Source organism: Nematolebias whitei, chromosome 6 (assembly GCF_014905685.2).
Source record: "Nematolebias whitei isolate Nwh7 chromosome 6, NemWhi1, whole genome shotgun sequence".
In the NCBI taxonomy this organism is placed as follows: Eukaryota; Metazoa; Chordata; class Actinopteri; order Cyprinodontiformes; family Rivulidae; genus Nematolebias; species Nematolebias whitei.
The window spans coordinates 30,992,611-31,006,630 of NC_056503.1; the positions used below are offsets into that span (position 1 = coordinate 30,992,611).

General features: G+C 41.4%; 1 protein-coding gene across 1 annotated transcript; it reads left to right on the plus strand.

The window, feature by feature from the left end:
- The first annotated feature begins 3,320 nt into the window (after positions 1–3,320).
- Positions 3,321–13,433, plus strand: LOC119411250 (4F2 cell-surface antigen heavy chain). Its single transcript, XM_037678184.1, has 9 exons — positions 3,321–3,445; positions 7,269–7,647; positions 10,386–10,550; positions 10,625–10,713; positions 10,790–10,867; positions 10,963–11,018; positions 11,103–11,298; positions 11,378–11,485; positions 12,982–13,433. Exons 1-9 carry the CDS (start codon positions 3,407–3,409, stop codon positions 13,345–13,347), a joined length of 1,476 nt encoding a protein of 491 aa, XP_037534112.1. The 5' UTR covers positions 3,321–3,406; the 3' UTR covers positions 13,348–13,433.
- The last annotated feature ends 587 nt before the right edge of the window (positions 13,434–14,020 follow it).

The following is a 14,020-nucleotide window of genomic DNA, read 5'->3' on the forward strand; positions in this document are numbered from 1 at the left end:
GGACCTGTTTGCGACGCGAGAAGAACGCTCAGTGTCAACTATGGTTTTCCCTGAGCCCGCGAGACGACCATCGCTGGGGGGGACGCATTTGCTCACAGCCGGTGGCCCAAAACGCTTTTATACGCGTTTCTTTTCCCCCACCTCCTTTGTTTTTTACGGTTCCTGAACCGAGTTCAGGAGGAGGGATTGACAGCTCTCCTGGTGGCTCCCGGCGTGTGAACGCACCATGGTTCCCAGGCCTGCAACGTCTGTTGTCGGGTCGCCGTGGAACTGTCGTGGAGGGAGGATGCTCTCCTTCAGGCAGGAGGAGCGACCAAGAGTTAACCAGGAATAGGTCAACACCTGTGGGTCTGACCGCTGAGCGGTCCCACTTAGAGGATGGGTCTCCCTCAGGAGATAGTGTGCACAATTCAAGATTCACGTGCTGCATCTACCACAGTTCTGTACACATCAAAGGGGATGGCTTTTCAGCGCTGGTGTACAGAGAAGGTTTAGAGGCCACCTCATGCCTTTTAGGCGGCGTGTTGTTTTTCTACAACAGCTGATGGATAGGGAGTTGGTTTTCAGTACGCTTTAACGTACGTTGCAGTCATCTATTCCTGCCACGAAGGTTTCGGAGACAGAACAGCTTTTAATCACCCGCTGATAAGCGTTTTTCTAAAAGATGTTCAGAGACACAGGCCTGCTTCACGTCCACTTGCTCCACAGTGGGATTTAACGCTGGTCCTGCGAGCCCTGATCAAAGCTCCAATTGAGCCTCTGGATCAGGTTTCATTAAATTCTTGTCTCTTTAAACAACCCTGCTGCTGGTTTTAACACCCGCTAAGAGGATAAGTAATTATCTGCCCTCTCTGTTGCTTCGTCATGCCTTAGAATTTAGGCTGACGGGCAGCTCAGCTGATTTAAGACCAACCCAGCTTTTATGCCTAAAACATCACAAGCTCTTTTAAATCAAGAGTGATATCGTTGGAGGGGTCTTTTCCCCCCCACAGATCAGAAGAGGAAGCATCTTTTCATCTTCTCTGCCCGGTGCGGGCGTTGACGTGTTACATAACGCGCACAGCTGTAATGCGTTTCAAACTCAACAATTGTTTGTGCATTATAGAGATGCATCTGCAGGTCGCCGTTATCCATCCAGCGCTTGTCACACTGGCTGTGTGAGGCCTTTTCTGAAGCCTACAGAGCATCAGATTAGGGCCTCCTGTCAACCTCTAAGCACACTCCACCAGGGGTATCGCATCTTCGACTGCTCTGCATAATGGTATGTCAATGCAGGACATTTGCACTGCGGCTGCATGGTCAACACCCTGCTCATTTATTCGCTTTTACCTATGTGATGTAACGGCTCGTTCCATGACACATTCTGTCCTTAGTGCTCTAACAGAATGAATATTATTGTTCTCATGGAACTCTGTTTAAGCTCACTTCTGTCTGCATGCATTACAGTGTGAGATGTTGTTATCAGTCACAAGTCGTGTCTGTGATTTTGGTTTTATTGTCACTAATCAGTTCATGACTATTGTTACCAATCGGTTCATTTGATCAATAATCAATTCATGGACATTAATCTGTTTATACTGTTCAGCCATGAACCAGTTGGTTCATGCCCCCCCCCCCCTCTTTTCAACTTCTTCTTCCCGTTGAAAGTTTTCCGGGGCATTCATGCTTTGTCAGAACGCATAGTTACTCAACATGCGTCTGTGCATGGCACATAATTACGCGATGCGTAGTTATGCACATGGGGAGCTGAGTGACAAGACGTTTTTTGGGCAAGCTTCCGCTTCTTACTGTGTTCGAATGGACCCAGTGAGGCGAGGACCACATCCGCTTCGCCCTTAACCCATCAGCGACAGCCTTAAAGGGCGAAGCCTATATGAAATAGAACGTTGGTTACGTACTGTAACCCCAGATTCTATGAATATAGGCGTAGCCCTTTAAGCGTCGGGCCTCACTGGCTCCTAAATGGCTGAAGAAAAAAGCTATTTTGGGAGCCGATTTCCCGCTCTTAACGTAATTTATACGGACCGGGTGGGGCCCACACAGCAGGTGGGCGTGGACTAAATTTTTTCAGTGCTTATGCTCTGCATAATGGGATAAACCCATCAGCGACAGCCTTAAAGGGCTACGCCTATATTCATAGAATCTGGGGTTACAGTACGTAACCAACGTTTTCTTTTGTTCAGCCGTTTTTTTTTTCTTCGTCCAATCAGATAAGGCCCTCGGGATACGCCCATTTTCCCATCGTCCAATCATGTGCGACCCTCCAGATACGCCCGTTGTTTTATTGTCCAATCAGATGTGGCCTTCCAGATACGCCTTCCGAATTAGTCTGCAGAGATACCTACTTGCCCAGCCTTTTAGGGGTGAAAATTAGAAGTGTTTTGTATCGGCGCATAATGGAACCATTATCACAAATATGTCCCTTAACGCCTGTATTGGCCCAAAGTATCGGCCTTACCGATATATCGGTTGGGGCTCTACTTTTAAAGAACTGCCATGCGGGTGGACGGATCTGTGTGTATTTGTAACCAGTGGAAAAAAAGACTTTAAAAAGAAAACGCTTTGCGAGCAAAGATCACTCTAACAAACACTAAATGTGTGGAGGGGACAACTTGTACAACTGGATGATGACCTCAAGCATGCAAGTGACCAAGCATTTTTCATACATTTTAATCTGTGATGACACAGTCTTTTTAGAGAATGCTGTTTATCTCAGCAAATAATTACTTTACACAATGTCAGGGAGCAAAGCTGATAAGGTTGGGGGAGAGTTATTGAAATCACATCAGCACACAGCGCAAGAGACGAAAAGCAGAAACACAAAAAGAAGAAGCACACGGGAGGCAGATGGAGGAAGAAGAGAAGGGTGGAGTTGAACAACAAATTTGCACAAAACAAACTGTGGTTTCATATTAAAAATAAAAATATTGTACTAGTTACAATGCAATCTCAAAATAATCATAGATTAGTGACTTTGTACAATAATCTAAAATCATTAAAATTCTAGGTTAAATGTGACTTCTCTGAATTCTAGTTAATTAAACTATTTGAAAAAATAAATAATGAAATAAAACATCAAAGTATAAGAAAAAGAAAACCTGACCTAAGAAATCAGTTCATCTTAGAAGCTGAAAAATACAGACAAAAACAAGCACCTTTGATTTTTTTTTGTACATTTATATCATCTACGATAAAATAATAACCACTAATTACACATTACCTACCAAAGATCTACTGCATAATTTGAAATAAATGAGTTAAAGCAGCAGATACATTTTGTTGCCAACAATTACGAGTCCTTTGTTTACATTTGAACATTGACAGGCAAACTTTGGACTGACTTGATGCATGACGAATATCGAGTCGGTTAAAAGTATCCCCTGATGTAAACAGAGTCAGAGGGAGAATGATGGGATCAGAGACATCAGGTCCTAAAGGAAAAAAGGTAAAATTCTTCTCTTCTTCTTAAAAGAAACAACTAAAAGCTGTGAAGATCTTGACTGAAGCAGAGTCATTCTGGAGGAGGAGGAGATTAGGCTGTGGCGAACTTTAAAGTAAAAGCTGGATCGTATGTAAACGAGCTGTACTGACATATTCTGAACATCCCCATGAGTTTGAATAAACAACAAACGATCATTCAAACGTGTAGAAATTGTGTTGGGGAGGAAAAAAAACGATTAAAAACACTGAAAAATCCCATATTTTTACCAAATATCACGGCTTTTGAACTTAATTTTAAAAACAGTCACACAGTCGGACAACGTGTAAAAACTGCAAAACAGAACACTAAAGAGATGGAGAAGAGATCGTAGCAATAGATGACGAGTTACGTATAACAAACAAAACAAAATGTTCTACTTGCGAGCCAATCCTGAAAGTCTTTGTGAATCTATGTTTAGCAGTCATGGGCTCTGCAGAATGTGTTGCAGTGGTGTGGTGAGGCTCTGCACCTCTGTAATAATTGACCGAGACCGCTCCCCCCCATGTCCTTCTAACATCCTGACATGTCAGATCCCTCAAACGAACAACTCAGACGGCCGCGCTCAGCTGCAAACGCTTCACGTCGATAACCAGAAAGACGAAACGAGAAAAACACGAAACGCAATTACAAGAAGAAGAAACGAGGGTCTTTTGGACAGAGAGAACGTGAGTACTGCCTGAGTTTGTGCGTTGTTCAGAGATGTGGCGCTCGCGTTGCGTCACATCATCGTGAAGGTCATGTTTTTGAACCTGAACTTGCCAGATGTGTCGAGTTGGTGCCGACATTTTTCGGAACATTTCACAGCGTTCTGGTGAAAGAAGAGGCTGTTTTCAAAGTAACGAACGCTGAATGAACTAGTGCTGTTGTAAATGAAGAGTTTGACGATTGTTTTAGTCACGACAGATGCAACGCACATCAGTGTTTCTTTTTTTGAAGTAAAATTAAACCTTATTGTGCTCTCCTGTAAAGTCCCTATAAATTAAGAAGTAATTTAAATATTTTCCAGATACTCTTCTGTGCGTCTGCTTTGACACACAAAAACAACTTTAAGAATCTTTGAGCTCTGTGAGTATTAAATGTGATCAGAAAAGTGATGGTAATCAACAACAACAACAACAACAAAAAATAATAATACAAGCCTATTCTTCCATCCATCCATAGGCCTGCTAAGATAAACAATAAATCAGTTAAATCGCATAATAATATGAAAATTATCGACCTCGTTTTCATTTACCGGCTTTGTCGTTTTTTCATGTCTCTCTTTCTACTGAAGACACAGCTCAACGCTGGTGTTCTTCACTGACCCCTCCATTTCTCTTTAACATCAGTTTTAACGATCCAAAATCGCGTTTTTGGATCGTTAAAAGCAGCTAAGCTGAAAAGCTAAGCTACGAGCTAAGCTAACAGGCCGACCTCGGGCATAAATCATCTGGTCGAGCTCCAAAATTCACAGATGCAACCCGTGACTTTGTGTAAAAAGTTGTTTTTCTCTGCAAAACAATGCTGAGAACTTGTTTACTGATTTTTTATTAAAAGTTTTGTGCTAAAACATGCTGTGCTAAAGAGCTCACATCACTGTCTGCCATTTTGAGAACCAGACAGCCCATGTCATGTCATTATTCCACTCTCAAGTTGTCCATGGTGAGAGGCGCTGAGCTGGTGTGGGTCTACTTAAAAATCCGCATTATATTGTTCCTTATCAGATGTTACATAAGTCCTAAAGCACTGAAGGTGGAAAAAGAGGCAAATATACAAGTTAGGAATGGCTAGCCTCAATCTCATTATTGTTTAGGCCCACACAACTCATATCAACAGTGACAAAGAACTACATTCGCACAACAGTTTGTTTGTTGCCGTCTTATCGGACAAACAACTGCGTGTTACTCTGTAAATGTATGTGTCTGGACCACAGATAGACTGTTTTTATGCCTACTGTGGTAGCACTGTTGCCTCACAGCAAGAAGGTCATGGGTTCAATCCCCGGTTGGACTGGGGGTCTTTCTGGGTGGAGTTTGTATGTTCTCTCCGTGCATACGTGGGTTTTCTCCGGGTACTCCGGTTTTCTCCCACAGACCAAAAACATGCATGTTAGACTGATTGGTAACTCTAAATTGTCTCTAGGTGTGAGTGAGAGAGTGAATGGTTGTTTGTCTCGTTTGTCTCTATGTGTCCCTGTGATGGATTTGTGACCTGTCCAGGGTGTACCCCGCCCCTCGCACAGTGATTGCTGGACATGGGCACCGGCGACCCCCGTGGCCCAAAATGGAAGAAGTGGGTAAAGATAATGGATGGATGGATAAGCATGTTTATTTTATTTTGTTGTTGTTCTTTTGTGAACAAAAAAGGAGTTTTAAAAATATCTAAAACTGGGAATAAAGTCACAAAAAGCTAAATGCATATTAAAAAAAATACCGGTATATAAAAATATTATGAATATAACTTCTGAAATTTTGTATCATAACAATGAGGTAATTTAATTTTAGATCACTTTTCCTTATTCGGGAGACTAGAAGTTTTCATTGTTTTTTTTTTTTTTTAGATAAGATTCATATTTATATTTTTAATTCCTAATTGCTCAAACATATTGCTTGTTTTTAGTGTTACGATGTTATTAATCCTTATTATGGGGAAATTAAAAATACACACCAAGCAAAAGTCTGGGCGTACGACGGAGCTTTAGGGTCACACACAAAATAAATTAAATAAAATTACATTGCCATGCTAAGAATTTGTTTTTAAAGCCATAAAATTGCAAGAATAAAGTCGTACGAGACTTTTTGTTTACAGCTGTCTTTACGAATCAACCTGTCAATCAATCCAGTAGGCGTGTCAGCAAATGACCAATCCGAAGCTAAATGCTCCTCACCTGCAGAGCTGGAGCGTACCACCTTACTGTAAGCAGGTTCAAAGTCCTGATATTGATAATAATCTGATGCTAACAGATTACACAGTTTCTCTCACCGAGCTCCGTTTTCAAACAAAAACAAAAAAGTCGTTACGTAATGACGTCACATATTTGCATCCCAGAAGCAGCATACTTTATTTTTTTTAAATTAATGAACACACAGAACTACAGAACACTACAAAATAGAAAGCACGTGAAGGGTGTCATAACTACAGTTTACAAGCTGGGGGGGGGGGGGTTTACAACATTATGAAAATTGAGAAATACATATATAAAAAAGACAAACACATTAAATGAAAAAAGAAACAAACGCACACAAAAAAAAACACAACAGCAGGCGGCAGTATTGAAACACGTTTTGAGTAAGCGTCAATAACAAAAAAGTTTAACAAACATTCTTCATTTTACCAAAGTTAAAATGCGGTAAACCCTGCTTTATCGTGTCGGAGTTCGGATAATATTACGAATATATTTGCTGATACGCCTACTGGATTGATTGACAGATCGAGTCGTGGATCCAACTCAAAAATAAATAAATAAATATGGACACCTGTTTAAAAAAAAAAAAGTCTTGTATGACTTTATTCTCGTAATATTAAGACTTTATTCGACTTTATTCTCGTAATACTATGACTTCTCGTAATTGTATGACTTAATTTTTTATTCTTTTTCTTAGCGTGGCCCTAAAGCTCCGTCATAGGCTGCGGGTGGGGAACCATTATTTAAGATAGGACCAGTGCCCCCACTTGGTCGCGCCCCTGAAGTTTTAACATACAGGGGACGTTCTGTGAGTCACGTGATCATCATGCTGCCACGGCGGTTGATTTAACAGATGGAAACACCTGTGGGAACCAGGTGACGCTGTGGTTTGCCTACCTGTAGCCGCCGGCCGACATGCCTCTGAACGTGAAGGACTCCTGCTACGGCCCGGTGTCGGGAGCCGCCGGGCTGTCCAACGGCGAGGAAGCCTCGGAGACGACGCCTCTGCTGCCCTCGGAGCCAGTCTACGCGTGGCGGCCCCTGGACCAGCAGGAGCTGCGGGCCGCGGCGGGAGGTCCCGGCTGGAGGAAGATCCGCCAGTCCCTGGTGCTGCTGTTCTGGATCTCCTGGGTGTCCTTGCTCGCTGTCGCGCTCACCATCGTCGTGATGAGTCCGCGGCCGGTTCCGACGTGTCTCAAGTGGTGGCAGAAATGCCTGTTTTACCGTCTCCGGGCAGAGCCGGACGTGGGTACGGAGGCCGAGAGGTCAGAGGTCATCAATGGTGAGTGAGGGAAAAAAAAATGAACGTTCGATTCAATTAAACTTTATTTGTGTCGCACTTTTCAAACAAAAGCCAAACTGAAACGCAACTTGCTGACTAATTTTTCGCACACACAAAAAAGTTATAAGCATAATTCGTGAATGTGTCAAGTAAAAAAATAAATAAATAAAAAAACAGGCTTCAGTTTACAAAAGAAACGTGAAAACCGTATCATAGTTTCTGGAGCTGGCTCTTTTGCACAAACCAGTAAAAGGTGTAGAAGTTGTCTTAAAAAAACATTAACTTTTGATCATTACTGTGAATGATTTGGACATGTTTATGAATCACAAGACTTGACAATAATCTCCAAACATGGCAGCAAATCCACAACACCCAGATTAGAAAACAATCCAGATGTTTGTGATGACAGTCAAAGTCCAGACCTTGGTCCTGTCAAAGTCCTGCTATTGAATCTTAAACCTCACTGGTCAGAAGCCATGACTGTAGAAGAGAGGGGCCAAAATCCCCTTTCAAAGTGATACAAGAGATAAACCCACACAGGAGATGATTACTTCAAGATAATGCTGCTAAAGGTGGAGTTTCCTCCTCGTTGCTTCTATGCTTTTAAATAAAGGGGAACAAGTTTATGACCCGTTTGTTTTTCCACAGTTAATTATTTTCTAATTCTTACAAGCATCAAAATGGTGGGTAGTTAGTTAAAATCTGGTGATTTCTCTCTTGGCAGCAACATTGAGAGTTCTTGAATGATGGCATTGTGAATTCCAGCCATATATTTAAATGGGAATCCACAAACTTCACCAATTATACCAAATCTTATATGAAGGGATTTCCTGGCAGAGAAAATGGAAATTATAAGGGTTTTAAGACAAAGAATTGTTATTTCGAAAGACTTACTGGTTAAAAAAAACAAAACTATGATGGCAAGGCAGAGCAGAAAGATTTTCACTTATGTTGCACTGCAGACTGCGCTCAGACGCACGTTGCCAGCACGAGTCATTTTCATACTGTTCATCCAAGGACAGAATTTACTTCATGCTAGGACTCGGTGAACTCAGTTTTTTATTTTCTAATACTAAAAACGTCAGAACTGAATAGGCAAGTCCTTGACTGAATTACAGTTTATTGGCAGCACAGACGATATTAATCTAATAAGTATTAGAGCAACTCTTGAACAAATGCACTAAATGGCTAGAGAAACTGCATTTTCTGTGAAAATGCAGTGTGAATTCTAATTGCTGAAGAACCTGCTGAAATTAGGTATAAACGTGCTGAAATGGAAGAACAAGCCTAAGTTAGCAGAAGAAAGCAGAAAGAACTCATATTTGCTGAATTAAGTTTAAATGAGCACAAAAATTAGGAAATTAGCTAAATAAGCTGAAATTAGCAACAACAACAAAAAGAAGCTAATTAACTGTAAAGGTAGAAAGAAGCTTACACTACCAGAAGGAAGTTGAAAGAGCTAAGGGCTCAAAAAATGTGGAATTAGCTGAAAAGGCTAAATTTATCACAGAACGGCTAAAAGTAGCTGAAATAGCAGAAAAAGCTGAAACTAGCAGAAAAAAGCTGAAAGGAACATAAAGAGCTTTATTATAGAAGAGAGAGAGGCTGAAAGTAGCAGAAATTACCACGAAAAACTTGAATTGATCTAAAAACGGCTGAAATGAGCTAAAAATGATTAAAAGAAGCTGAAAACATAGAATGAGTTTTAATTAGCGCAAGAAGGCAAAAATAACTTGTTTGCCGAATTGGCCTTAAAGAAGCAGAATTGAGCACAAAAATGCGGAAATTATCTGGGAAAAAAAGCTGAAATTGGCAATAAACAGCTTGAAAGTAATTTAAAAAAGCTGAAAAAAGTCAAAATTATCAGAAGTGGAGAGCACATTTTTGCTGAATTATGTTAGGTTGAAAAAAGTTGAAATGAGTACAAAATGTGGAATTAGCCAAAAAGGCATGAATAAAATTAGCATAAAAACTGCTAAATAATAGCTGAAATAGTAGAAAAAGCTGAAATGTGCATAAATAAGCTGAAAAGAGCACAATAAAATGAAATTAGTAGAAAGAAGTTAGAAAAAGCACAAAAATGTTGTAGTTGGCAGAATCTAAAAGGATCGCAAACAGCTGAACTTAAAGTAGCTGGAAAAGTTTAAATTTACACAAGGAAGCTGAAAGAAGCTGAACTGGGATTAAATGTGAAAGGAGCAAAAAAAGGTTGTAAACAGATCTAAAGAACTGAAGGATGTAAAATGAGCTCAGTTCATTTCCCGAGAGACAAAAGTGTTAGAAAAGTATATATATATATTTATAAAAAAGTTAAAGTTGCACCAATACCATAAGTCAGAGCACCCTTCTCCTGAATGAGTTGAATGTTTCGATGATTATTGAAATGGCACAAATTGTGGAACGAGAAAGCTGCTGAAAAATATGCATAAGAAAAATGGATCACAATAGTGTGAACGCTTCATAAACATTCACACAATAAGAGCAACTCTTGAACAAATGCACTAGATAAATGTGCATTGGCACATTAGAAAAAAAAACAAAAAAAACTTTAAGCGGCACAGGGTAAATGACGTGATGCATTAAAGATTACTTTTTTAAAATGCCACTCAAAACATTAATTGTGAAAAAATAAAATGTAGACAGTTTACTAAGAAGTGACTGTTAACAAAAAGAATAGTTGTGCAAGCAGAGCTCGTTACCTTCTGATTAAAGTTTAGTGACTTTGTTTTTCTCATAAGCGGCGTGCAAGCGCCTGCCCCACCTCAGGTCTGTGGGCATCGGAGCTGTAATCCTGGAGGAGGTGTTTCATAAAAAACCACCAGTGGAAAATGCCACTACCCCCAGTGAAAACCTGGAAGCTCTGGCTCAGATCCAGCATCTGCTCACAGAGTGTAAGGAGTTAGGTGAGGACAGCGCTCCTTTGTTAAATGCTCTACGTCTGGATTTTTCTTGGATTAACAGTAATTTGGACTTTCAGATCTCAGGGTGGTGTTGGACCTCTGTAATGTAAATTTGTCTGAACTTCAGGAAGAAACAGGAAACTCAAACCATTCTGCTGCAGAAAAGGTAAAACTCTTTCTGGTAAAAAGCCGTTAAAACTGAGACTGAGTTGTTGATTCAGTTTATTTATTTATTTTCCCAGCATGCTTTGCGGTTCTGGTTGGAGCAAGGCGTAGCAGGTTTTGTAATCTGTGATACAGATGCAGTTTATTCAGTAGAGGTAAATATTAATTATGTACACAAAAGTTTAATTTACTTAAAGTATTTCCCGTTTGCTAAATTTTCACCTTTTATTAAAAAAAACATAAATTTCAGACTCTGCTGGAGTGGAGAGGTGTCCTTGATGAATTCAGCCCTTATCATAACGAAAGGTGCAAGTTATTTCCAAATAAAACCAAACTTTTGCTTTAATCTGGTAAAATGCTGACAAATTGTTCCTGCCCATGTCTCTTCAGGATTTTGGTGGTAAAGCAGACTACAGACGTTCTGCATCCACTAAACGTCTCGACCTACGGCAACATCACGCTCATTAATGTGGTCATGAGGGCCGTCTTACCAAAGTCTCGTCACCTCCTGTCGGCTGCAGAAGTAGCCGAGGCTCTAGAGACGCGGGTGCAACTCAAACGGGAAGCTGCATGGCCGAGCTGGAGCGTAAGACTCGTTCTGCTAACAGCAGTTTCTGTCAGGAAGGTGTGAAGATTTGTCAGGTCACCTGCAGTGTTTCTGGCAGGTTGAAGGAGAAGCATCTCAGGATCTGCAGCAGATACTGCTGGTGCTGGTGATGACTCTTCCAGGATCACCTGCTTTCCAGTCTCAGGAGACGACTGAACAAACACAGGTGAAGTCTTGGCTGGGAGTCCATCCATCCATCCATCCATCCATCCATCCATCCATTATCTTTTACCCGCTTCTTCCTTTTCGGGTCACTGGTGTCCATGTTCAGCAATCACTGTTTGAGAGGCGGGGTACACCCTGGACAGGTCTCCAGTCCATCACAGGGACACGCAGAGACAAATGAGACAAACAACCATTCAGTCTCTCACTCACACCTAGAGACAATTTAGAGTTACCAATCAGCCTAACATGCATGTTTTTGGTCTGTGGGAGGAAACTGGAGTACCTGGAGAAAACCCACGCATGTACGGAGAGAACATGCAAACTCCACCCAGCAAGGCCCCTGGCCGGGATTTGAACCGGGGCGACCTGCTCACTGAGAGGTAGCAGCTCTACCAACTGCACCACCGTGCTGCCCCTGCCTGGGAGTCAACATTCCAAAAGCCTTCACTTATTGCAGGGATTATATTCCAGAGACTCCTGCGATAGGTGAAAATCTGCAAAATGGTGACATTATATTAGTTCTATTACATCCATCCATCACTCCATCCATCCATCCATCCATCCATCACTCCTACAAACCTTTCCCTGTAATGAATTTAGTGGAGACCCTGAAAATTGAACCAGACACAACATGTTCAATAAGTTTTATTTTGAAAAGGCTGGTGGAAGTCAGCAGACGTCTGTGGAAACGCTCTGAAGAGGAAGAGGACGAGTTGATGGCTGTGGAAGGACTGGGAGCTTGAAGAGTTCCAAAAAAAATAAAAAATAAATCACGTTTCAGAGCTTAGATTGGGGGACATGATCCTATGGTTAAGCTCACTTCTTCCAGTAGAGGATTGGGATGGATGGAGAGTAGTGACATCACTGTGAGAGCAGAGTCCTGAGTGGGATTGTTGATTTAGTTTGGATCCATCCAGAACTCAGTGGGTTAGTCAGAACCAACAAGGATTCATTACTATACTAATACTCAGAGGTGGGGTTACAGAAAAAAGGTTGATGTCCAGAAATCAGAAGCTTGGCAGGCGTCCGATAGGGGTCGACTGTACGAGATTTTGAGCCTCGAACGCATCACACAGCCAGCTAATGCTGTAGAACGGTTCAGGCTTGTTTATTATTTCAACCAAACGAGACGCTCTGGTTTGGTTGTGTGAGCGCTGATTCAGCTTATTCTTTATTTGGACTTAAACTACATCCACATGATGCATTTTGTCTTTAAACCTTTCACATTTCAAACTGTTCAGCTCAATCGAAAATCCTTATATACATTAAGAGCTTTTAATTCCTTCAAAAACATTTTCTTCAAAATCTGCTTCAACATACTTTTTTTTTTTTTTAATTCCACTTTAAAAAAAAAAAAAAAGAAGCTAATTTAGCCTTCTGTTCTGCAGCTTAACAAGTTTAGTTTCACATTTTTCACCACATTTCAGTTTTGTAAACATGCAGTTTTCTTCTAGTGGTATTTAACGCTCCCGTGTTCCCTGACACTCCCATCTTCAGGACGAGAGGACGCACCGTTCAGCCGTCACGCTCTTCACCACTCTGAGCCGCTCAAAGAACAGAGAAGAAGCTCTTCTGTATGGCAACTTCACCTTCCTCTCCTTCAACACCTCCTCCAACGCTTCTTCTCCTCTCGTCCTGGCCTTCCTGCGCTCCTGGGGCTGCGTTCATTTCCTCGTTCTGCTCAACCTCGGACCCGAGCCTCACCCTCTGGACTCTGCTTGGACCCAGAGTCTGCCTGAAAAGGGGATGTTTGTTGCCAGCACGGGGATGAACCGCCTGGGCATGACGTCTCTGTACTCCATGACCCTGCAGCCCCACGAAGCCGTCGTCATCAAACTGTTTCAGGCTGGAAGCTACGCGTAGAGCCGCCGACCAATCAGCCATCTTCTCAAAGTCGGGAGCGTGTGAACAATTTTAAAAATAAGTGTTGAAAATAAAATGATTTTGTTGCATCACTTCCTGGCTGGTCCTTTATACTGAGCCATAGTTTAAAGTCCATATATTTATGGAATGAGTGTGATTTAGACTATTTCTACTGCATGTAGAAACAAAATCGGTTCCAGTTAGTCTGCTCTGTGTCTCAATTATGATGCTTTAAAAAAAAAAAGCATGTTTTCTGTCTGAAAACCGAAGGGAGTCCTGAAAACAACCAGTGTTCCTTTAAGGAGCAGATGTATTTTGGACATTTACATTAGTCCCCCACAGGGTGACGCTGCAGCACCAGTTTAGATCCACAGCTACAACTGATAATCTTGTGAAGTCAACCCAATTCAAGATGTCTGCTGCAGCTAATAATTAAACTGAGCCAACACAAAAGTGAATATAACTCAAGTTTTTCATATATTGAGCTAAAATCAGGTGAAGTCGTGGACAAGACCCCAACACATACTCGGAACTAGCACATCACGTGAACTTGTTTTGAACAACTTTAACTGTTATTCAACACTATTAGCAAAATATCTCATGAACCACTGGGTGGATTTTAATTAAGTATCCACACTTTAAATGCCAGCAGCTGATTACTTTCATCTTTTGA

Coding starts and splice junctions, on each gene's coding strand:
- LOC119411250 (XM_037678184.1), top strand. CDS start 3,407: ATGATGGGATCAGAGACATCAGGTCCTAAAGGAAAAAAG. Junction 10,868..10,962: donor ATGCAGTTTATTCAGTAGAG/GTAAATATTAAT, acceptor CATAAATTTCAG/ACTCTGCTGGAGTGGAGAGG. Junction 11,486..12,981: donor AGACGACTGAACAAACACAG/GTGAAGTCTTGG, acceptor TCCCATCTTCAG/GACGAGAGGACGCACCGTTC.